The following is a 22454-nucleotide window of genomic DNA, read 5'->3' on the forward strand; positions in this document are numbered from 1 at the left end:
TGGTGGGTGTGTTACTAACTCGTTAATGCAACCAAGGTGGTTTGCCACCTTACTCTCATTAAAAAAAAAATAAATAAATAAATAAAAACTGATAAGGTGAATGTGTTACTAACTCACTAACGTAACAAAAGTGGTTTGCTATCTCATCCCACATAAAAAATAAAAATTTGTAAAGTAGCCAAGGCAATTTTTTTCTCAGAAAGTTTTATAATACATCAAATAAACTTGGTTCAATATAGAACCGAACTAATTCAATACAGAAATAGAGGAGTTGGTCACCTTTATATTAAACTAGTCTACTTGATGCATCGTTACCTTTATGTTCCGATCTTCGTCATAGATTGTTTGTACTTGTATAGTTGTATTCTTATGTACTGGCTTTTAAAGTTTAAACTAATTGAGTCAAAACATATATTGATTTAGGTATGGATTTTATTGAATGGAAATGATACTTCCCAGGCAAAATATTCACAATCTGGGACATCTTTCAAAATTGTTCTCACAAATCGTAGAAAAGAATGAAACAGAGTCTATTCTCCCTCATATTTTACAAATGCGTATATAACTAAATAATACATGACATATCACATTGTTCGCAAAAAACCTCGAACATCAACCAAGAAGTTACTAAGATTTTTCCTGAATATTTGACAATTTTTACGATCAATGGTAGATGAAAGCTGGTTCGCACTTGTGAGAGACCGCAAAGCATTTGATAGTCTTGATTTCAATGTTTCATTTGCCTGCCTCTCTATCAACTCATTGCCTAATTTCTGTACAAACAAAGGAAAAAGAGAGGAGGTTAATCAAACCTAGGAGAAAGGTTTAGGTAAAGTGATGCATGCAGGTAATCTTCGTCCAGCAGTCATTACCTAATTTCTGCAGACATCCATGATTGAAACCTATTGAACTTTTCAAACTACCTGCGCCTAATTCATCTAGCAATGTCGAAGAAAGCCTAGGAGAAAGGTTTGGGTAAAGACTGTAAAGTGATGCAGCTTTGACCACAGTAATACGGCCATACATGATGTGATCATAAAACTTTCGAAAATCTGAGTGCGCGATAGCCTATATAGTAACTCATTTTTATTGGAACAAAATAGAAAAAGTAATCTTGAAGCATTGCAAGATTAGGCTGAAGTAATAGACACTTCATTACCGAACAAGTGCTCGAACTCTAACAGGGGGTTATAAATAAATTAACAGGCAAAGAACATACCTGGTATAGGCTTTGTTCACAAAGTATCAACGGAAGAAGAGCGTCTGCAGCACCGCTGACCAGGTCAGGACTGAAATCATACACAGAGAAGTGTTAAATAACATGCAACAAAAGCAATGGTGGGAACCAAGCGTGTAAATATAACTGGACCTTACCTATAATCCCCAAAAAGGAGTAATTGCAGTACCGAACGAAGGAACCGGCTCAAAATGCCTTCCTGAAAATTTCCACCAGGGTCCTTGAGGCCTGCAGCATGTGAGCCCAAGCCTACTTTACCGGCACTAGTTTCCAAATAGTGATAAGAAGCAAGAGCTCTTAAAGCTCTGAGACACATATCAACAACTTCGGCATCCTAACAACAAACCCAAAGCATACAAGTCACATGCCAGAAATTGTGACGAAGGAATATAATAATATAAAATCAAAGAATCCTCAAATGAGAAAAGCAGAGAACATATAATGCGTCTTTTTTTCCTTTTCTTTTTCTGCTAAATTATCCCTCTCTTGTTAGTCGATCAGGTTACAGGTATATGAACATAAAAATATAGAGCAGTACATGAATATATTTGCAACCTAAATTGGAATTGAAGCCTACAATTTAAACATTTAGGTATTTAACTACCTGATGGTGAAGACCAAAATCAAGAGTTCCTAGTACATGAGAAAAGGCTTCGTTGCTTAGTTGTGCAACTGTTTCAGGATAGACCTCCAACAAATGGGAGAGCAATGAGAAGTACTGCACAATAATATGCCATATATTAGCTTCAAAGAAATAACACCAAGGGCTTTTCCTTCATAAAGGGTAGAAGATCTCACATCAAAACAAAACTTGGGGTATTTCAGCAGCTCCAACGATATTAGAGGAGTAACTATATGAAGACCGAAGTAAACGACCTGCAAAAGTGATGCGTCAGACACTATAATTTTGGCATGAAAATAAATTTATAAAATTCAAAATTACCTGAGATATGTTTGTGCTCTCTGTCTCAGTGGAATCTGATGAAAAATCAACCTGCAATTAGGTATTTCACAATAGGTTCATCCAATGCTCAATGTTAATCAACAGTGATCAATCTGATGCACTAAGAAGCCATACCAAATCTTTGGAACAAAGGCTTGAAAGGAGCTGGAGTAGAGCACGCAAATCCTTGTACTTCTCAGTCTTTGCTTCAGTGCTTAAGCTGCTTGAAAGAGTTATTGATATCTGGAAGGCAATGAAGAAGTAAAAATTAACTTGGAAGAGAACTAGTTGAAAAAGTTTAGTGGGTCATGGCTACAGCAATTACAATAGAAGTAATTTACTTATGAAAGCAAAACCAACAGCTAGAATCACTAGGTAAGGTACCTTGCTCAACAAAAAAGGCAGAACACTGAGAAAATATTACTAACATTACATCTATATATCACCCAAAACTCCCTTGTTTTAAAACTTGATTTCTGAAATAAACTATTGTACAGGGAGTCAGGGACTGCACCAAATAACTAGATGTCAAGTTTTGGCTAAGAGACTGACAGTTTCCTTATAAGAGAGGCCCATAGTTACCTTGCAATTTGCATCTTGATTTGCAAGTCATAAAAAAAATTAAGATGTTGCAGTAAACATTTCATTACAATATATCCAATACATCCAAGACATCCCATACATAAAAAAATAAAATAAAATAAAAAATAAAAACAGTATCGCACGAAGCATAATGCCAGAGAAATACCTTGCCAATATTGTTTGATGAATAAAGACGAAGCAAACTCATGCAGAAATTGACAACAACAGCAGTTTCCTGAGCCTCTAGATAGCTTATTTGTCCATCCACCCAATCAACTACAAACTTAAGTAGCAGATATACAACTGCAGACTAAGCAATAATTAAATATCAGTATAAATTATAGATGAATGTTAAATTTTAAGAAGCATATGAATAATACCTCATGTTTGTAAATCTCAAGAAGAATCAAAACAGGATTCATTGCAGAGAATCCGAGCTCATAAATTGCTTTCTGTAAACGAGGTTCAGAGGCACTGGCAGCCCCACGAAGTCTCTCCAACAAGCAACTGACCTACAAGATGCTATAATGTTAATTGTTCTTATTGAAAAAAGAAAAATAGAATTTGGTTTCTTTTATGAGTCTGTGTCCTTACCGGCAGGATGATATCTGGTTGTTGAGCAACGTTTTTAAAGTCATTCTTGCTTGTGATTTCAACAAGATATGTTGCCATATGACCCATGAGATCCCTTACATACCTTTATTGAAATGGTACACAAAAATTAGTCTCTCTGACATGTAACATTAAAACTACCAGAAGATAAAGGTTTCTCTGAAAGAGAATTTAAATAGAAGACCTACTGGTTTGATGCCTCTGAATTTCTCATACCAGAAGCTGACTGAACAAGTGTTTGAGCAAGTGAACGCTAGAACACAAGAAAAGACACACATAACTAACAAAGATAAAACTGTTGAGTAACTCTCAATTGAAGCATATTAAATTCTCACCTGGTGAGCTGTATTTAACAAGAACAAAGTTTTTTCATTAGCAAAAGCATTTGCAAGGTCACGCCATGAATCCTGCTCAACAAATTTGGGATCATTTATCCAGTAAAGTTGACCAAAAAGGACAAACTAATATAAGAGATATTTGAAGGCAGACAACTGATATTTGGGGAAACTTGGATAGGATTCACGAAAAAATGTCGGATAAGGTAATATATGGAATAACATAATAACATATTTTATGCATTAAAAAAATGGGCATGAAATGATCTCACCCACCAAAGCAACAAGATGAATGCAAATATGTTTTTGCTGAACAAGTGCATGAAGTAGCTGGAAACAAGTAAGAGCCTGCAAACAAAAACCAAAAAGCATCAAATCAGTAAATTTTAATCTCAACAAGAAATTATATAACTAGCAGCCCAATCATTATGAAGACATGCCAAGACTAGAATCCAGAATAGTCTTGGACAATACCTGCCAGTATGTCCCTAAACCCTATATGCAATGTAAGACTATAAGCCAGAATATACTTGAACAATTACCTTGTTAACCTTTCTCAGTATGTTCCTACTCCCTAAACCCTATATGTAATGTAAGACTATAATCCAGGATACACTTGGAATATTACCTTGTTAACCTCTCTCAATATGTGTGCAATACATAATTGGAATAAAGGAACACAAGAATAGCAGTAATTTTTGAAAAACTACATACACCCACAATCAAATAGATTTTGTAGCACACACCTGCAGGTACTTTTCTCCAGGATATGACACCAGTGCTGTCAAGGATATGCGAACAATTATGTCCAGAACCAATTTTCCTTGACCGTGTTGTCCAAAAAATTTGAGCAAGACAGTTGTGGAGTCTCGACTTTCTTCAGGAGACATTAGGTACGTACAAGACCATCTAGCAAGGAACCATATGACAGCCTGCACAAAGCATAAGCTTGAAATAATTGAACTGAATTGTTTGAAAACAGCAATACTCAATCCAAAGCATTTGTCTAGAAGGTCATCAGAGATGGTAGTTAAGGAGGCCAACTATCTTTCAAGAAATTACAATGCCTCAGTTCCCTCATAGAGCTCAACCGAAGTGTTGAACCTTAAATAACTGAAAACTCCCTACCAATGAATGCAAACCATCTTCAACATCTTAAAATGTAACTTACTCCAATTCTCAATCTTGAATCAAAACAAACAGAACTTATCACAGTTGCAGCTTCCTATTGGTTAGCCACAATAGTATAATTGATTCAATATACAATGAAACAAGATTTGAGAAAAACCAGTTTATAAAGGAATTTAAGTTTTGTAGACACCAGAACCCTACAGGTCGGTAGGATGCTGAGGACATGTGGGCATCTATGTGCTCTCTCAGAGGTATAGTTGCACAGTAGCTATGCATTTGACACCCATGATAAAATTATGCAAAGGTATAAAAGGCAAACAGTTGGGTAATATGGGACAGCAGAAATTAACTGAATGCTACCTCCATGAGTCGGGGACTGAAAACCGACGCTCTCATTTCTGGTTTTAAACTTTCCTCGGCAAACCTTATGATTGAGCTGCGCTCAAATGATAAAAGAAAAGACATTAACCAGTATATAAACAAGATGTCTTAAATAGCAGTACCCAACTTCAGTCAGTATGCCTGATTCTCTCATTCATACTCTGAAAGTTGAGAAATGTACTTTTGTATTTTCCATCTACAGAAGAAAAAGCATAGGGCACCTTATTTAGAGGAACTTACCCACAAAGGATGACAACAGGGTGCATCTCTGCTTCCAGATTGTGCGGAAGATGAAATCGTATAGCATTTGGAATCTGAACAACACAGTAACTGAGAATCATACCTCAAAGGCAGACAATGAATGTTATCATGTTCAAAGCAAGTAAAAACCTAAGTATGACAATTAAAGGTAAAAGTTTAAAGGCACCCTAGAGATATCCTGAAGTTATGACAATTAGCAGACTCTTTAGACCTCTAAAGAAAAACAATAAACCACTAATGAATTAAGAGATTATCTTATATATGAAAAGCTTTTGCAATACAATATCTTTCCATCAGATGTTTTGTTGTTCTTGTCTGTGTGTGTGCATTTGTTGATAAAAGATTCTTCCATAAATGAACACTGGATGGATCAACATGAAAGAGAAATCACACAAGCAGTATTTACTGCACAGCTTAATTACCAGAGGTGTTTCTCCCTCCCCTTCATCAGCGATTAAGTGCCCAGTGATAAGTAGCAATGAGTAAAGTTCCTCTAAAGTTTCAGTTGGATCGATAATGCCCCTGCCCTATAAAAGAGAACATAACTTAGGGTATAAGCAATTGAATGAGAAACAAGACTTTTAGCACTATCAGTTTTAATTTCAACAAATAAATCAAAAAGGAAAAGAAAATGGAACATAAAAATAAAATAAAGTTGTACCAATTCCTTGTGCTTTGTTATGTAGAGAAAATGAATGAAGACTAAAGAGAAGAAAATTAATCTGGTAATCTTATGTTTTAATAGGCAAACTGGTAGTTTTTTTTTTTTTTTTCCAAACAAGAAAAATCGGTAGCTTATTATCACACACACACAAAAAAACGTAGGTTTTCACCTGATTAAGCCGTTCAAAGCGCTCAGAAAACAGTCCTGTGAGAAAAGGTACTGTGACCTCAATTGCTGTTCTACCAATAAGAGCATAGGAGCTTAACCTCTCATCCAAGGCTGCAATAACCAAATGTTAACAAAATATCATGATTAAGATGTCACTTACCACTTTTCTTATTTAACCAGTTATCAATCTATAGAAGGAACTCTTGTATAGACATTCTGACAGCTTTCTTTCATACCCGAGATAGAAGCCTGAAGGTAGTCGGAGTCATCATCTTTAAATGCTGATGCAGAAGCAGCTATATGACAAAGTGTTCACCATTATGTACTGATAATTAAAAAGGAAAAACAGATGGTTCTGGAACCAAAGAAACAAGAAAGTAACATGTTGGAATTACCTTTCAGTTCAGCCTGTACAATCAAGGCAAATAAAGTGGCTGTAGCATTTTTCCCTTCAGGTGGAAGAGATGCATTTCCACCATTCCTATTTACTGGCTGAATGGAATTGAAAGAAGAAAAATAATGGAAAATGAGGAAATCTGAGTGACTGCCCATCCAGTAATATACCATTCTGATCAAAATCCATTACAGAGAAACAAAAATGGAGTTTTTCATTCACAATCATAATTACATAAGGGTTAAACAAGTCTTGAATAGAATACAACCATGATCTTTGGAAATTGCTATTAATAAACTGATCAAATTAAACATAAGTTTAGAGTGTCTCAACATATATGAAAAATACCAAAACAACAATATATCCACAGAGTAACTAAAGCATATCATTGTGCAATGAAAGATATACCACAAGGAGTGCAGTCCAAGTGTCTAGTAAGATATCGCGTGCCTCCCAGCTCCAAGTCTCTTCTTCAGAGTTGTTAGTCATTAGGTTCTTGACAACTTCAGACATCAATATGCATAACAAGGTAAGAGTACCAAAGGACCTGCATTCCCGGGCAAAAAGTTCGCCGAATTCAAAATAAATAACATATTCAGTGCATAAAAGCAATCCAACATAATATCACCTTCATATGATGATATAGTAAATAATTAACAATAAGATGGTCACCAGTTACCTTGTTGATTTTAAGAGCTGGTCAAATGTTGAGGGAGTTGCAACAGTTGCAATTGACAACAAAGCACGACAACCATCAAGCATCTCGCTAAAGAAAACCAAAATAAGAGTGAGAAATTGTACATGCAAAAAAGAAATAATAAACAATGGCAGGAGAAAATAGTATTTCTCAGGGATAACCTTTCACTTTTTCCACATTCAATCGCTCTAGAAACAGCATCAGGAGGATCAATCCACTGTAGTATTCCAGAAAGAAGTTGGTGGAGATGGTGTTCATGCATTTGTACTACCATCAAACAAGTTCTCCACATTACATATTTTTCCCATAGTTGATGAATCTTGAATACTTATATGTGTGTGTGCAAGCAATGATTTTAGTGGAGCAAGGAAAGAATTTTACCAGATGAAAATATGGTTCCTGTTAAGGAGCAGAACTGTACTATTAACTTTCTAGCACAGACAGCAATAGGGCAATCGAGCCAATAACCTTCACAAGAAAACTTCTGTCTCAGTGCCGCATATAAGCCCAGGAGCCAGCCTATATGACCACTAGTAACCAAAACTTCACGCCAAGCAGGTCCAGGCTACAAGCACACAGCAAATCCAGAAATCTTGTCAGTGACTTAAATTAATCTGACTATTATTATCCTCATCATCATCATTATTCTATATTTCCGTATAAAAACACTGTTGTTAACAACACAAATTTTATTAATTGTGGACTTTTGGACAGCTGATGTTTTATTTCAGAAACCATGGACCAACACAAGAATGGCAACACATTCTCATGACTGCTTCCAGTCAGTATGTTATGTACAGAACATTTCTTCATAACAAGACAAGTTCATGCTATGAACTTAAAACCTTTAAAGAAGCAATTACCTGGACTTGGTTACACTCGGATCTCTTAGGTGAATCAGTACCCATTCTGCCTCCAAGAGAGACTGCAATTGGACTGAATTCCCAGTTCAGGATTTGAAGCATGAGACGCAATGCAGCAGTACAGACTTTAACCTCTGGTACCGCAGAGTCTGACTCAACTATTCTATTTGTAACACTTAATGCAGCATCTCGTGCCCAGCAATAGAAAGTCTATCCATTGAAATTAACAAGACATGAATGTCAGAGCAACGAGAATAAATTAGGCAAGACCAAAAAGAAAGCCACCTTCATAATCTCAAAGGAAAACTCCCCTCAAACAAAAAGAAAATCAAATGTATTTGTAGGCAGGATGAAAATGGCAGTAGTTAAACCTTCAAGTGGTCTAGCTCCAACGACTTTTTGCAATGCTCATGAAACTCTCTAGGTAGACCCATCGCACTAGATGTAGATGGAGAAAATTCAGACACCTAAAACAAATGAAATGCTTAGTCTTACATCTGATAACATCCTAAATGCTGGAGCAAAAACCAGTCAGAGACCAAAAGATATAAAAGATATAGTAAGTTTAAAAAGAGATATACCAGAGATTCCAGGAAATTAATTCCAGCAAACTGCACATCTACACCATGAATGCCATAAACAGCCTGGTTTACCTGTTATACATGACATTGCCTGAATATTAAAAAAGATCACGACAATGGTTTTTGATAATGCATCAAACAGTGGGGTAGCAACTTGATTATATGAAAGAATGAACACACCAATGGTTTCTTGTTCATAGAATTATAGACTCAAGAATGGGGTTTCACAGTAAATTCTTAACTAAGGAAGTCAGGTTTCTTATATATTGTAATCCCGCACCTGATAGAAAAATTCCTCCTTCTCAGCAGCTGAGAAATCAAGCCTACAAAAAATAATTGGCCAAATAAATTTCCAGTCCCATCTTTTTCATAGATTCTCTCCTATCATGACTTCAGGTACCAAAAAAGATCTAATAAAATACAAAAGGGCAACCAGAGCTTGTAGAATTTAACAAAAGGGACCTATAATAACTTAAAATGCTCAACTCAAAAAAGGTAAAGACATGCATTTTCTAATAAGAACTTTGCAATTTCTTAACTCAGTTTGGTTTTAGCCTCACGAATTGAAATAAGCTCATTGTCCCCCAAAGCGCAAACTACTGTCCTAAATCCCAAAATGAACTGATGATCAACTACAATACAATTAAACAGCTCAGTATCATATTATTATTTTCTTTTTTATTTTGACAATAACCAAAATTGAAACAGAGGACCAGAAATAACACAATTCAGTATCTCATTGATCGCAGAGCTTTAATAATTCCTTAGTTTCTACTTTTGCCTCTCTAGCCACATAATATTCCTCTGCCAGGGCAATTATCATGTCCTTCAAACTGGAATGCTCTAGTTCCCACAAAAACATGGATCTATTATGCTTGGAAATTCCTGTTAAAGATTATGTGAAGCCCATGTCTATAACACAATGTAGCAACATATGAAAGAGAGTTGTTACATATACATGTAAAATGTTCGGTATTTACATATTAAATCAAGTGCCACTCACCAACCCCTTTTCAACAATTGAGCAGCCACAGAGGACACCTTTGCTTGGACATAGCCCTCAGGTGAATTAGCATGTTGCATAACAAAACAAAGACAAAAACTGCAAAAAAAAAAAAAAATGTTCCAAGTACAAGGATTGATCACTAATCATGAATATTATATCATTACTGATGATAAGAACTATGCCTAATTATAAGCATTAATAGATATATTTGATCATAGAGGAACAACTTAAGTATTTAAGAAAGATCTGCGGCTGTGAACTACTAATCTTATTTTCTTGTCTTTATTTAAGGTAAGCAGACTATGATAGTTATGGACTGGTATTACTAGTATTGCTGTTAGAAACAACAAGAAATAAGTTTGAGTACTGTGAGATAACCTAATCATGCTTCTCTTTTCATCTGAGCTAAGAAAACTCCATTCTCTAATAGCTGCATCACGAATTGCAGCAGCTGCCTGAAACCTTGCATTTGCAACCTGAGAGTTCTCTGAAATTATGAAATCGCTGTCAGCATGACAATTAGATAGGACAGCCACATAATCATGGATTCCTAGAAAACCATTGCCTCATGTATTAGTTAACTAAATATATTATCTATGGCATGAGGAGAAAGCATATATGATAGAAAATCAAAATCAAATTTTATGTCCGGCAAGCAGAAAACATTTTTGACTTACCAAGAATGAATTTACATGTCTGGTACGGTTGAGGAGTCTGGGAAAGTGACAAAATAGTTGCTTCGGCAGCACCTAAATTCATCTGCATCTGCTCCAGGGAAAACCATATGTAAGAGGATGTTCTATGATTACAAGATCATACAGATATATGCACTTCCACTTCCAGTCGCTTAAATTGGAATTGCAAACACTATTAGCAGAATTTCACAGATGTTAAGTTCAAGAATCCGATAATCACATAACTAGAGTCATCCCGAAAAACCAAATTTTGATTCTAAGTAAACTACATTCCTAAGGTCACTAGCAAAACCAAGACATAAACAAGAACAGCACTCTCACTTCTGGAGTCTCACTATAACTCCAATTCCTCAAACCCAAATCCAAAAACTGAAAATGTAGCTCAACTCTCCTCCTTTTCACCGTCAACTCTCCAAACCAGAGACTGTGGTTCTTCAACTTCTACACTATTTCCTCTAATTCCCTCCAAACCCATCTTTCTTTTCCATTTCCACATCAAACCCATGAATACTAATCCCAAACAAATTCACTTCAACTCTCCAGCCATGTGGGTTCTTTAACATCATCAATTTCGAAAACAGAAACTCCGGAAGCACAAAACTTTAACCAAAACCCATCTTTCTTTCCCATTTCCACATCAAACCCACAAATACTAATCCCAAACAAGTTCACCTCAACTCTCCAATCAACTGTAAATGTGGGTTCTTCACCATCACCAATTTTGAAAACACAAACATTTAAAAGAACAAAACTTTAACCAAACCCATCTTTCTTCCCCATTTCCACATCAAACCCACAAATACCAATCCCAAACAAGTTCACTTCAACTCTCCAATCAACTACCAATGTGGGTTCTTCACCATCATCAATTTCGAAAACAGAAACTCTTAAAAGAACAAGGCTTTAACCTGAATAGAAGTGCAGGCAAGCTCAATGGCGTGCATGGTGGACTGGAGCTGGGCCAAGTCCCCTGAATTACCTCTCTCCGCAAACCCTTGCATGGTTTTCCTCAGACCTCTGCAAAAATCAACAACAACGGAAAAAGGGTCACTCCAACATTGGTTTTTCAATTCAATCAGAAAGAGATGAGATTGGGAATGAGGTGATGGGGTTGATATAGTGGGGATTGGAAGTACCTGAGAAGCAGAGATTAGATCATATGGGGAGGAAAAGAGTGAGGCTTTGGGTTTACAAGAGAGGAAGGTGTTTCAGAGAGTAACCGTGAGAGGGATTAAACAAATGTGGTGATTTATTTTACAGGGGTTTTTGTTTTATACTAGCAAGTTCTCAACTTTATCAAAATTGGTGCTATACTTTCAAATTTATGATTTATGACCCTCATGCTCATCACAAATTTTTCTTTTGTCTGATTTTTTCTTTAGAATGTTGATATATTCGTTTTGAGCGCACATATAATTATCCATCTTTGGTTGAATAAAAAGTATAGACTGCAATGATAAAGGCGAGAAGGAGATTAGAGAAAGCGTATTTCTTTTTAGTAAAATTTGCATGTTTACAATCGATTAAAAATTGAATGTTGTTGATACATTGAAATTAAATGTTGATGGTGCTTAGTGCTTACTTGCCACAGGGAACACGAGGTGCCGAGGTGGTGTCCTGCGTGACTCAAATGGTCAGTTCAGGGCTGCCTTTAGTCAGCCGGTATGCCATGTTAGCTTTGCACAGCATACTGAGTTGCTAGCCATCAAAGCAGGGCTAGACTTGGTCCAACATGTGCAGCTACAGAATATCATAATTGAAACAGATTGCCTACAAGCAGTAACTAACATTACAAGCTCAGCTCCCATTTTGTCATCGCTGGGCAGTATACTTAATGACATTCAGTTTGCAATGTGGGGCATTCAAGGAGTCCAAATCAGTTTTGCCCCACGTTCTTGTAATAGAGTAGCACATAGATTGGCTAATATTGCCTATGAGTCTGAACAAAGAGAGAGGTGGTTTGACCATATGCTAAGCTGCATTCTTGACATTATGCAGCAAGATTGTAACCCTTCATGATCTTATTAATATAACCCAGTACTGTTTCCTTAAAAAAAAGAAATGGATTAAAAATTTGTAACTACATGTAAAGTTTTAGATAGATATATTAATATCATGTATTTATCTACTAAAAAAGTAAATAAAGAATAGACGATCGAAAACATCTAATAGCTTTAAAAAATATTGAGATGTTGACTTTGGATTAAATATGACATCAAGTTCGGGCAATCAAAAAATGAGATGAGAAATAGAACCCACTATACAGTACTTTACAAGATTTAAGAGAGTAAATATTGTCTATGGGTACGTTAATCCCTAAGTAATTCATTGTGGGGTAGAATGTCTAAAGCTATAAACTTCAGGGGAGGTTGATGTAATTTGTTACAAATGTTAATTTGACCTCTGATTGCAATTTGACAACCCTAGTTTGAGTTTCTCCTAGTTACAAACGTCCGCTTTTGGACTAAAATAAGAACCCTCGACACTCTTTTTAACACTTCGACATTATCAGCAGCTCGACACACCTCTCTTTCTTCACTCTACAAAACACAGAAAACCAAACAGAACCCTTCTTCCGTCTTCCACTGCTACACAGAACAACACTCAACTCCACAGTAAGCTTCTCTCTCTGTATATGCATATATAAATGGCTATGTTTTAAGTTGAAGAAGTGTTTGTGTATGTATATATGTATGTGTTGTGGTGATGAAACAGTAAAAGTTGAAGCTGAAATGGTTTGTTTTGTGAGTTACGTGAAATGGCCCAAAATGGGTTATTGAATTGAAAACAAGAGAAGAGGAAGTTGGGTGTTTGAATTTTGGTAAAAGATTAAAACTTTATGTAGAATCACCCAGGAAATTGACAACCCATTTCTCACCGGGTCATGTGCTCTGTTGGGACTGTGAAAGATTCAATCTTTTTGCTTTTTTTTCAGTGATTCTGTAGGTTTAATTCATTTGCCGCTTTTTATTTGATGATTTGTATTGATGTTATGGTTTGAACTTTTTCAGAGCTGTGGTTCTCAGTCTGAAGTAGGAGAGTAGGGAAAGTAGAGAGATTGTTTTACTGGTTTCGGGTTTATTGAAAATCGAGAAGTTTTTTTGAGAATCTGGAACTTGGTCTCACGCATGGATTGTAGTGAAGAGCTGAGATAGTTGGATCACCAGTTTACTTACTACAGGTGTTTCTGTCTAGCTTTACTTCATTTGTTCAACCGGAAGGAGATAAATGGCTCATACCATTGCTCAACAGAATAGTACAGTTGATTTCCGATGTTTGCATGTGTGTGCAAAAGAAGTTAGCCCCTGTTCTGGCATTGGTCATTTACCAATATCAAGGTTTTTAAGCAAGTATAGTCGTGAATCTCAGTGTTGTTTACGATGGGGAGGTGTTGGTTCCAAAAGTGATGTGCAGTATTTACAGCATAGGGGTTTGCGGAGAAGTGTTTGTATTGATAGAGTCCATGAAGTGGACCTGGATGAATGGAGCATTGATACTGATAAGATGGGTATTGAGAAAAAATCTGGAGAAGAATTGTATGAGAAGAGGCCTCATAGGTCTTCAACAGTGGATTTAGATGGGCGTTTTGTTGGAAATGGTGAGGATAAAAATAATGATGTTCTTCGGAACTTCTGCAGCCGTGGGAAGTTACTTCTTGCATCAAGACTGATTGATATCATGGCACGTCGAAACCAAATTCCGGATTTCCATTGTTGCAAAAACTTAATCCGAGGGCTCGTTAAAATAGATCAAGTAGATAAAGCTGCGAAGATTCTAAAGATCATGGTCATGTCTGGTGGGGTTCCAGATATTATCACATATAACATGATGGTGAGTGCTTTCTGTAAGAGAGGACAGTTAAGATCTGCAATTGATCTTGTGGAAGACATGAGCTTGAGTGGTTGCCCTCCAGATGTGATTACTTACAATACAATAATCCGTGGCATGTTTGCTGTTGGGAATTTTGAGCAGGCTATTGCATTTTGGAAGGAGGAACTGAGAAGGGGGTGCCCTCCTTATATAGTTACCTATACTGTTCTCATCGACCTAATCTGCAGACACTGTGGAATCATGCGGGCTGTGGAAGTTTTGGATGATATGGTAGTAGAGGGATGTTATCCTGATATTATTACCTACAACTCTCTGGTTAATTTTACTAGTAGACGGAATAAACTTGAAGATACTACTCTGGTCATTCATAATCTTCTCTCTCATGGGTTTGATCCCAATGTTGTTACTTACAACACTATTCTCCATTCGCTTTGTGGCCGTGGGTTTTGGGATGAAGCAGATGAAATCTTCACAATCATGAATGAGACGTCTGTATCCCCTACAGTTGTTACTTACAATATTTTGATCAATGGTTTGTGTAAATATGGGATTTTAGATCGCGCAATCAACTTCTTTACTCAAATGATTTCTCAAAATTGTTCGCCGGATATCGTAACCTATAACACACTGCTGGGAGCTCTTTGCAGGGAGGGAATGATTGATCAGGCCATCCAGTTACTTGAACTTTTAAGTGGTACCAGTTGTTCACCGGGTCTGATCACTTACAATACTGTGATTGATGGATTGGCTAAATCGGGGTCTATGGAGAAAGCCATGGGATTGTATGGTCAAATGGTAGAAAATGGTATCATTCCTGATGAAATTACCCATCGTTCTTTGGTTGGTGGCTTTTGCCGGGCAAATCTAGTTGAGGAAGCTGCTGCTATACTGAAGGAGATGCATAAACGAGGCCACCAGGTCCGAACTAGCTCTTTCAAGTATGTGATCCATGGATTATGTAGAAACAATAAGGTGGATATTGCAATACAAGTTCTAGAATTGATGATATCAAATCGGTGCATGCCAGATGAGGGAATTTATTCAACTATACTCAAAGGTGTAACTGCTGCTGGTATGACAAAAGAGGCTGATCAGTTGCGTCAGAAGCTGATTGAATGGAATGTTGTACGAGAAGAGACCATGTTAATCTAGATGAGGCTTTTGCAAAATTTTGACTTTCTTTGGTACTTCTTACTGGACATGATAGCCATTTCTTGGTAGAAGTTGTATAGACATGCAATGTTATTGTGAGAAGTATTTCTGCTTGATAATTTCTTTATCTTCCATCTTCCGTTATCGCAATTATTTTGTCTTGTTAATCCAAGTGATGTCAGTAGTAGCAGCGATTATTATGTCTACTTCCACAATCTGATCGTTTGATCACATCTTTGTTCATTTGCTACTTTATATGGTAGCTATTGCACAGTTCCAGTTTATTTCTTCCAGTTGATTATAACTTTCGGCCCTGCGGAACACTATATTGATGGTAATGAGCTTTTGTGTATTTTTCTTTCAGATATTGGTTAGTTATTTGCTTTGGTGTTATCATAATCATTAGTGACTGTTACTGAATCTCAGAGACTTGTTGAACGGTTGAACCTAGAGGCCAGCTGTTCTTTTGGTCTTGTAACTAGTATTTGTCAAGGAATGAAAATGGTACCATGAAAAGCGAAAGGACAGAACATATTCTAGTCGATGTTAAGAAAGGATATGCAAATGTTCATATCAGTAAATACAGAACTTGAAAAACAAAGTTTGCAATGTTCTCTCTGGGTATTGCCAAACCCCTGCAAAGGCAATTTGCTCATGATTTACAGCCACCAAAATTCTTCTCAAGCTGGATATGTAAGTTGCAGTCCATCTCTGAAACTCGGCAAGAAGACTTGCAATGCATTGAAGCTTTGTCAACAAACTCTAGTTCTTAATCTCAGACAGAGTAAGCTCTTTGTAAACATCAAGCATGGGAAAGGTCCTGTTCAAGCGTTTGAAAGAATCTTCGGAAATAGCCCTTAAACTATAAACAGATTTTGCAAGCTCCATAGCTTCAGCTCGCCATCCTGCAAATCCAATTCCTTCAATCAGCAAAATGTAAGTAGTTTCGTTAGGCCGGCAACCCTTTTCAACCATTGCTGTGAACACTTCAATGGCATCGATAATCCTCCGAGCCTTGCTCAACCCAAGAAGAACAATATTGTAAGTGATAACTGTAGGCTGAAAACCACCAGTTTCCATGTCTACCAACAACCCAATTGCCTCATTTACCATCCCATCTCTGCACAGACACGATATAAGCGAATTGTATGTGATCTCATCAGGCTCAATTCCTTTGCTTACCATGTCTGATACCATTCCCAAAGCTCTTACTCTATCTCCACAATTCCACAATGCACTGAACATTGTGTTGTAGGAACTCACATTTGGAGGACAACCGACTTCACCCAAGTTCTCGAAGATTTGCAAAGCCTGATCAGCACTCCCATTCTTGCACAAAGCAGCCAAGATTGTATTGTAGTTCACAATATCTGGCAAGCAACCATCAGATATCATACAATCCAAAAACTCTATTGCTAAATCTAACCTCCCTTCTTTGCAGAAAGTTGAAATCAATGGATCATAACTATATGCATCCGGAGTTAACCCCTTTTCCTTCATAATCTTCAACACATTCACTGCATCCTCAACTTTCCCATCGCGGCACAGCGTGCTAATCAAGATGCTATAAGTCACCACATTAGGCTCACAACCTCTTGCACACATATTGCTCACTAGATTCTCACCTTCCTCCCATTTCCCACGGTTCAAAAGCGCACGCAACAATATGTTGTATGAGATCACATTCGGCGCACAGCCTTTAGCATCGAAGCTCCGAACAAACTCGAAAGCTCTATCCAGCATTCCTTCCCTGCACATTCCCCTAACAATGGCATTGTAAGTATACATATCAGGTCTAAGCCCTCTTGACAACATCTCATCCAAAAGCTTCATAGCTTCATCAATCCCACCATCAAGAATAGTAGCTTCTATCAATATTGTATATGTAATCACAGTAGGGTTGCAATTGTCTTTCACTAAACGATCCATGACCTTCCTAGCTAACCCAAGCTTCCCTCTACTACAGAGACTCCCAATCATTATATTATATGTAACAACATCAGGCTTGAACCCCTGACTCTTCATTCTATCAAGAACTTTGTTTGCTGATTCAATCCTATTGGCCTTATAGAACCCACTGATCAAAGCATTGTATGAAAACAAATCAGGCTCCCCATACTGTTCCAATATTTGCATAACCCGAACGGCCTTTTCGATGTTTCTCGAGTTGAAGAAGCCTTTGATGAGCTTGGTGCAGAGAATCACATCAGGCTTGTAGCCCTTGTTGACCATGAGCTCAAGAAAGTAGACGGCTTCATTGTACTGGCCTGCTTTGCAAGACCTGTTGAGGACTTTGATCAAGTGGGTCTCTTTGTAATCATGGCTTTGCAAGTGTGTTGGTTTTGGTTCAGCAGAGACAGACACCCTTGTTAGGTTTCTGGAGGTGTAGTTTCTGCCATTTGAGATTGAAGAGGAGGAAGAAGAAGAAGGTCTACAACTCAAAGCAGTGGGGTGGTGGGAATGGGAAGTGGGTTTGAGTTGGGAGGTAGTGTGGAAGCTATGAGGCAATAACTCAGTGGAGAGTATTGCCATTGGTGAATGGCAATTGTAGTGCAGAAGGATTGAGAGAGTGGGTGTGAATTTGCATGGAGAAAGTGACCAAATGTGGAAGTTGGTAGTTGAAAGTATTGGATTGGTTCTTTAGTTGGATTTCAGGACATGTATTTAGGATAGGGGATAAGGTCGGGTTTCGGGTCGGACCACTTAAACTAAACACACTGACCCGGCAAAATATTATTTTTTTATTTATTTTCAATGGAAACTTGGAGTTAATGCATTAAACATTTAAACGTAAAAGTAGTACTAGTACCACAATAACGACCCTTGAAGCACACAACAGATTTAGGTAATCCTAAAGCTACCTAAGTAGGTCTATTTAAAATAGCAAGATTCGAAATAAGTAATCCGACACTACTAGGGTTAGCGCCAAGCAATTCAAACCTCAACCCTAATTTATTCTTCAATCTTGGCAAGATATAAATGTTAAGAAAGTTGATACATCGATATAACACTTTTTTCAGTCCGCTGAAAATGTGATACATCGATATGCAATGCAAAAGCAGCAACAAATAAATTTATAGTCTTTTGCTAAGGTACTTAAATTTCATCAATCACATTATAATACATCAAATTTTGGTCAGAGTATACATCCTGCTAGATACGAATCCTGTAATCATGTTACAAGAACATTGCAGATAATGTCGTTAACTCATATTTGCCGGGTGGTGGGGGGTCTAACTCTCTTTCACATAATGGTCGGATGTTTCGACATAGGCCATTATAGAATCCCAAGTTGAGGACCTTTCAGGGCAGGCCTTGTTCAGCAGGGCATTCAGGTGTTCGGTTCTTAGCTTCTCAAAAAATTCAACGCCACCAGAATCAGGGATTTGCTGATGATTCAGTAAGAGTAAAATAAGCATCAGGACAATCTGATCAAAGAGAATTGGTTACGAGTTATTATATATTGCAAAATTACTACCTTAATCAACCATAACATGTAAGTAGCAGAATATGTAGCCTGTGCTTGGTAATCATCAAAACTATCATCTGGAATGATGGAGCAGGACTGCAGGAGATGTAACTCATTATCCACAAAGATACCAAAGTCATTATTCATGCTGGTTTTGTGCTTCCAATCCCCAGGCAGACTGGTCTGACCAGTTAAAAAATGTTTTATCCAAAATAAGGATAGGAAGCGCCGATGAAGCCATAGAGCCTGTTTACAACAGAAACCAGTAGAGCCAGTTACTCGAGCTCAACTTACAGAAAATGAAACATTGATCTCATTTAAAAAATAACAGAGCTCAGTTATAAAGGGCATTTACCTCTCTTCCTATGTAGCGCTTTATCAACATTTCATTCCAATCAATCTCCTCCTGTCATGATGCCCACATGTTAAGCAAGGAATGTCAAAGTAAACTCAGACAAAAGGTAATGACATAGATTGGCTGAAACTACTTTTCTACTTTATGCTACACTAGGGGTTTCATTGTAATGTCATTTCCGAGTACTGCTCAAAATGTAATCTCCTATCTTTCTCAAAATTGTTAGAAAGAAGGTGAAGGGCTGTAGATATAGTCATATAGAACCCAACATGCCAATGAATAGCTAGAGCTAAAATTGTTGAATTTGAGCCACAATATAAAAAGATGATAGAATGTTGCACAGGTAGTTCAACAAAACTGAAGTTCTCATGACAATGAGTATGAAACATTTAAAAGTTACATAATTTCTTTTACAGGTAATGACAAGTTGAAGGTCCAATGGTGTCACTAGTACTTGGTAGCAATAGAACATATGCATACTGGCTTGAGCACTTGCAAGGAATTAAAAAAATGCTTTGCATGCAGAAAGTGACAATGTCAGAAAGTATTATTATTGCAGATGGAATAAAATCTATACCTTCCATAATTGATTTATTTTAACACTACAACTAGAAGATTCATTTTCTTGTTTACAGCATCTGTCCTCTAAAATCCTAAGCATTAGCTGCTGCAAAATCATGGAAACACAGATTGTGAGGGAAAAAGAAAAACATGTGAGCCATGATTACCCTTTATTTTTGGACGATTGCCAAGGTGTGAGGATACAAAGACCCACTCTGCGATAATGGAAGCAACTATGGTCAGCAACATGCAAGCCCGCCCAGTTTTTAGATCTCTTTAATTCATGTAGAGACTGCAAGGATTTCAACAAGGAGCATAATGACTACAAGAGAATTCAAAATGGATATCCAAAGTCCTAGAAGGTAACCCGAGAACTCCCCATTAAATACAAGAGAATTGAGGAAATAAGTCTAACCAGCTCTGTTGTCATGTAGGTCACCAACCAGCAACGATGATACCATGCGCGGTAATTCATTTTTGACCTCTGTAAAGATAAAATCTGAGTTATAACAAAGACAACCGCAACAAGGAAATTTCTCATTTGTCCCCCCAAAATAACTAAGGAAAATATGGTATATGCATAGAGTGCCATATGGAATCTTTAAATACAATAATCCTAAAAGGTTCAAAATTTGAAGTATCAGATTTAACATATATTTCTATGTAAAGGATCTCATTGATACTTTAAACTGAAAACATCAAAATCATAAAAATTGAGCATTATGTTAGACAAAGGAGTGAACCACAGCTATTATTAGCTACTTGCTACAGTAATCAGTGTGAAATCTGTTGTTTTCTCTAGGTGGGCAACACAGAAAGCAACAAAAAAAAAACAACACATATGATAAATGAAATTTGACTTCGAAGTTTAAATAAACCTTTGCAAATTAAAAGTACGCAATTCCTGAACTGAATATAAACCTCAGCTATTTTCTCCACCAGCTCAGACTCTTTGGTGACAATCTCTTGCAGAGTTGAACACTTTCCAGCAATTAACTTGATGACCCATCGCCTGCCAATGATTAATATGGTCATAAATTTGACCATAGCATATCCACATGGAAGAAAAAAAAATGCATAACCATAATAACTAATAAGGGACTTGCTTAACACCAATTCTGAACACTCTTAAATAAGAAACTATGAATATCATACTGGTAAACATGTGCGTTGATGTGTATGTGCGAAGTAATGCAGCTAGTTGAGAACAAAAGATCTGTCCTACATGTCTTCGTCAAGTCAATTATGTGATTGTATTGCCGGTAACCATAATGCATAACCACCTATATTGGTGAATGTTTTGATAGCATATAAAATAAACCTTGTCAAACATGTTACCTGTGGCTCCAAGCATGCTCAGATTTAGGTGCATATGAAAGAACAAGAGCTGAGAATAGAAGTTCATCCAATAATATTGAGAGCTCTTGCTTCTTTAACAACACCATCTTCCTGTGTCACATATACAACATCACTCCCTTGCAAACAGTCCAAACATAATCTGCAGGGAAGTATAGCAGAGAAAAAAGACTTATGACCAAAAATGTAAAGGGGAAATACCTGGAATTCCAGGCAGTGCCAAAATCAGAACTCACTAACAAAACAGCCCTGCTATGCTTCATGACTTCACTTTCAACACCGTTACCCAACGATAATGAGTCACATACAGAACTCTCAACCCCAGTTATATCAGCTGTGCTACAAACTCCCTTATATTGTCGATTTGCTGCCATCAGCGCGCGCTTAGCTTCCTTATATAATGGAATAAGAACATCCGTCGAAATTCCCAACTTATGATCCCTATTCCAAAACACTGCACTCCCATCTGCTGAGCACACCACATTACTAATACCATCAGATGATGAGGATGCCTCTTCATTCAAGTTGACAAACAGGGATGGATGAACAAATCCAATCTCATCACTGAGTTCAAGTGCAAAACACAATCCATAAGTATAACCACATTCTCCAAAAGCATCAATCAAAAACCCTAAACCCTCCAAACTAGACTCTACACAGAATCATAATGCCTCCACAATGAGGCACAATTGGTATAGACCCATTGTAGCCCACAGTAATTAAGTACACAATGAGCTCAAAGCTTGAACCTTTTTTTACTATATCAACCCAAAATCAACAAACCCTAATCTAAAAACAGAGAAGCAAAAAGCTTCAATCTTTGATTCTATTTTCGATATACAAAAAGATGGGTCACATACATTGCAGGATCGGACTCCAAAATCTGTTCGAACTGATTCAGAAGCTCGCCGGCCTTTTCTTCTTCGTTCATCTTTCGCCGGAAAATCGTCGGAGTAGAAGAGGCACAGTCAATCAGAGAATGCGAATCAATTGGCTTATTATACCATCTCATCGGGGACAAAATAGTAATTTTGAGTGAATAGAACTAGAATGGAACAGTATCATTTGGTGTTAAGATAGGTTGCAAGGAAATATAATGATACCGACCTCGTTTGATAGCTTCTTCAGCCTGAAAAATACGAACACGTATACGTATCCCTTTATTATTATTATTTTTTTC

At 37.1% G+C, this 22454-nt stretch overlaps 4 protein-coding genes across 9 annotated transcripts; 1 reads left to right on the plus strand and 3 right to left on the minus strand.

Moving 5' to 3' along the window:
* Positions 1 to 412: 412 nt before the first annotated feature.
* On the minus strand, positions 413 to 11825 carry LOC112193905 (exportin-4). 5 transcript variants are annotated; one of them, XM_024334168.2, is made up of 33 exons: positions 11687 to 11825; positions 11459 to 11567; positions 10533 to 10620; positions 10234 to 10342; positions 9853 to 9951; positions 9130 to 9172; positions 8850 to 8921; positions 8640 to 8735; positions 8269 to 8478; positions 7787 to 7970; positions 7567 to 7672; positions 7388 to 7474; positions 7117 to 7255; positions 6710 to 6806; positions 6551 to 6610; positions 6316 to 6425; positions 5905 to 6009; positions 5462 to 5535; positions 5201 to 5276; positions 4456 to 4641; positions 3986 to 4057; positions 3710 to 3781; positions 3563 to 3627; positions 3357 to 3459; positions 3143 to 3274; positions 2929 to 3072; positions 2316 to 2423; positions 2181 to 2231; positions 2036 to 2113; positions 1842 to 1955; positions 1375 to 1571; positions 1220 to 1289; positions 413 to 773 (listed from the first exon to the last, which is right to left on the minus strand). In XM_024334168.2, exons 2-33 carry the CDS (start codon positions 11549 to 11551, stop codon positions 585 to 587), a joined length of 3429 nt encoding a protein of 1142 aa, XP_024189936.1. In that variant the 5' UTR covers positions 11552 to 11567; positions 11687 to 11825; the 3' UTR covers positions 413 to 584. The 5 variants fall into 5 exon arrangements, 1 of the variants encoding a protein (XP_024189936.1); XR_002934072.2 differs by lacking the exons at positions 413 to 773; positions 1220 to 1289; positions 1375 to 1571 and having other exon boundaries at positions 2181 to 2215; XR_002934073.2 differs by lacking the exons at positions 413 to 773; positions 1220 to 1289; positions 1375 to 1571; ... (1 more) ...; positions 2036 to 2113; positions 2181 to 2231 and having other exon boundaries at positions 2929 to 3065.
* Positions 11826 to 13008: 1183 nt separating this feature from the next.
* LOC112191424 (pentatricopeptide repeat-containing protein At1g08610) lies at positions 13009 to 15738 on the plus strand. Its single transcript, XM_024330769.2, has 2 exons — positions 13009 to 13165; positions 13562 to 15738. The coding sequence occupies exon 2, from the start codon at positions 13779 to 13781 to the stop codon at positions 15531 to 15533; it is 1755 nt and encodes a 584-aa protein (XP_024186537.1). The 5' UTR covers positions 13009 to 13165; positions 13562 to 13778; the 3' UTR covers positions 15534 to 15738.
* A 307-nt stretch (positions 15739 to 16045) lies between these two features.
* LOC112192929 (pentatricopeptide repeat-containing protein At3g04760, chloroplastic) lies at positions 16046 to 18179 on the minus strand. Its single transcript, XM_024332872.2, has one exon. It carries the CDS (start codon positions 18063 to 18065, stop codon positions 16296 to 16298), a length of 1770 nt encoding a protein of 589 aa, XP_024188640.1. The 5' UTR covers positions 18066 to 18179; the 3' UTR covers positions 16046 to 16295.
* Positions 18180 to 18514: 335 nt separating this feature from the next.
* LOC112193057 (protein prenyltransferase alpha subunit repeat-containing protein 1-A) lies at positions 18515 to 22301 on the minus strand. 2 transcript variants are annotated; one of them, XM_024333077.2, is made up of 10 exons: positions 22135 to 22301; positions 21476 to 21838; positions 21257 to 21367; positions 20840 to 20930; positions 20334 to 20402; positions 20133 to 20210; positions 19935 to 20021; positions 19358 to 19408; positions 19012 to 19248; positions 18515 to 18922 (listed from the first exon to the last, which is right to left on the minus strand). In XM_024333077.2, exons 1-10 carry the CDS (start codon positions 22284 to 22286, stop codon positions 18767 to 18769), a joined length of 1395 nt encoding a protein of 464 aa, XP_024188845.2. In that variant the 5' UTR covers positions 22287 to 22301; the 3' UTR covers positions 18515 to 18766. The 2 variants fall into 2 exon arrangements, with proteins under 2 accessions (XP_024188845.2, XP_024188844.2); XM_024333076.2 differs by having other exon boundaries at positions 19935 to 20024.
* Between the last annotated feature and the right edge of the window lie 153 nt (positions 22302 to 22454).

This window comes from Rosa chinensis, chromosome 3 (genome assembly GCF_002994745.2).
Source record: "Rosa chinensis cultivar Old Blush chromosome 3, RchiOBHm-V2, whole genome shotgun sequence".
Lineage (NCBI taxonomy): Eukaryota > Viridiplantae > Streptophyta > Magnoliopsida > Rosales > Rosaceae > Rosa > Rosa chinensis.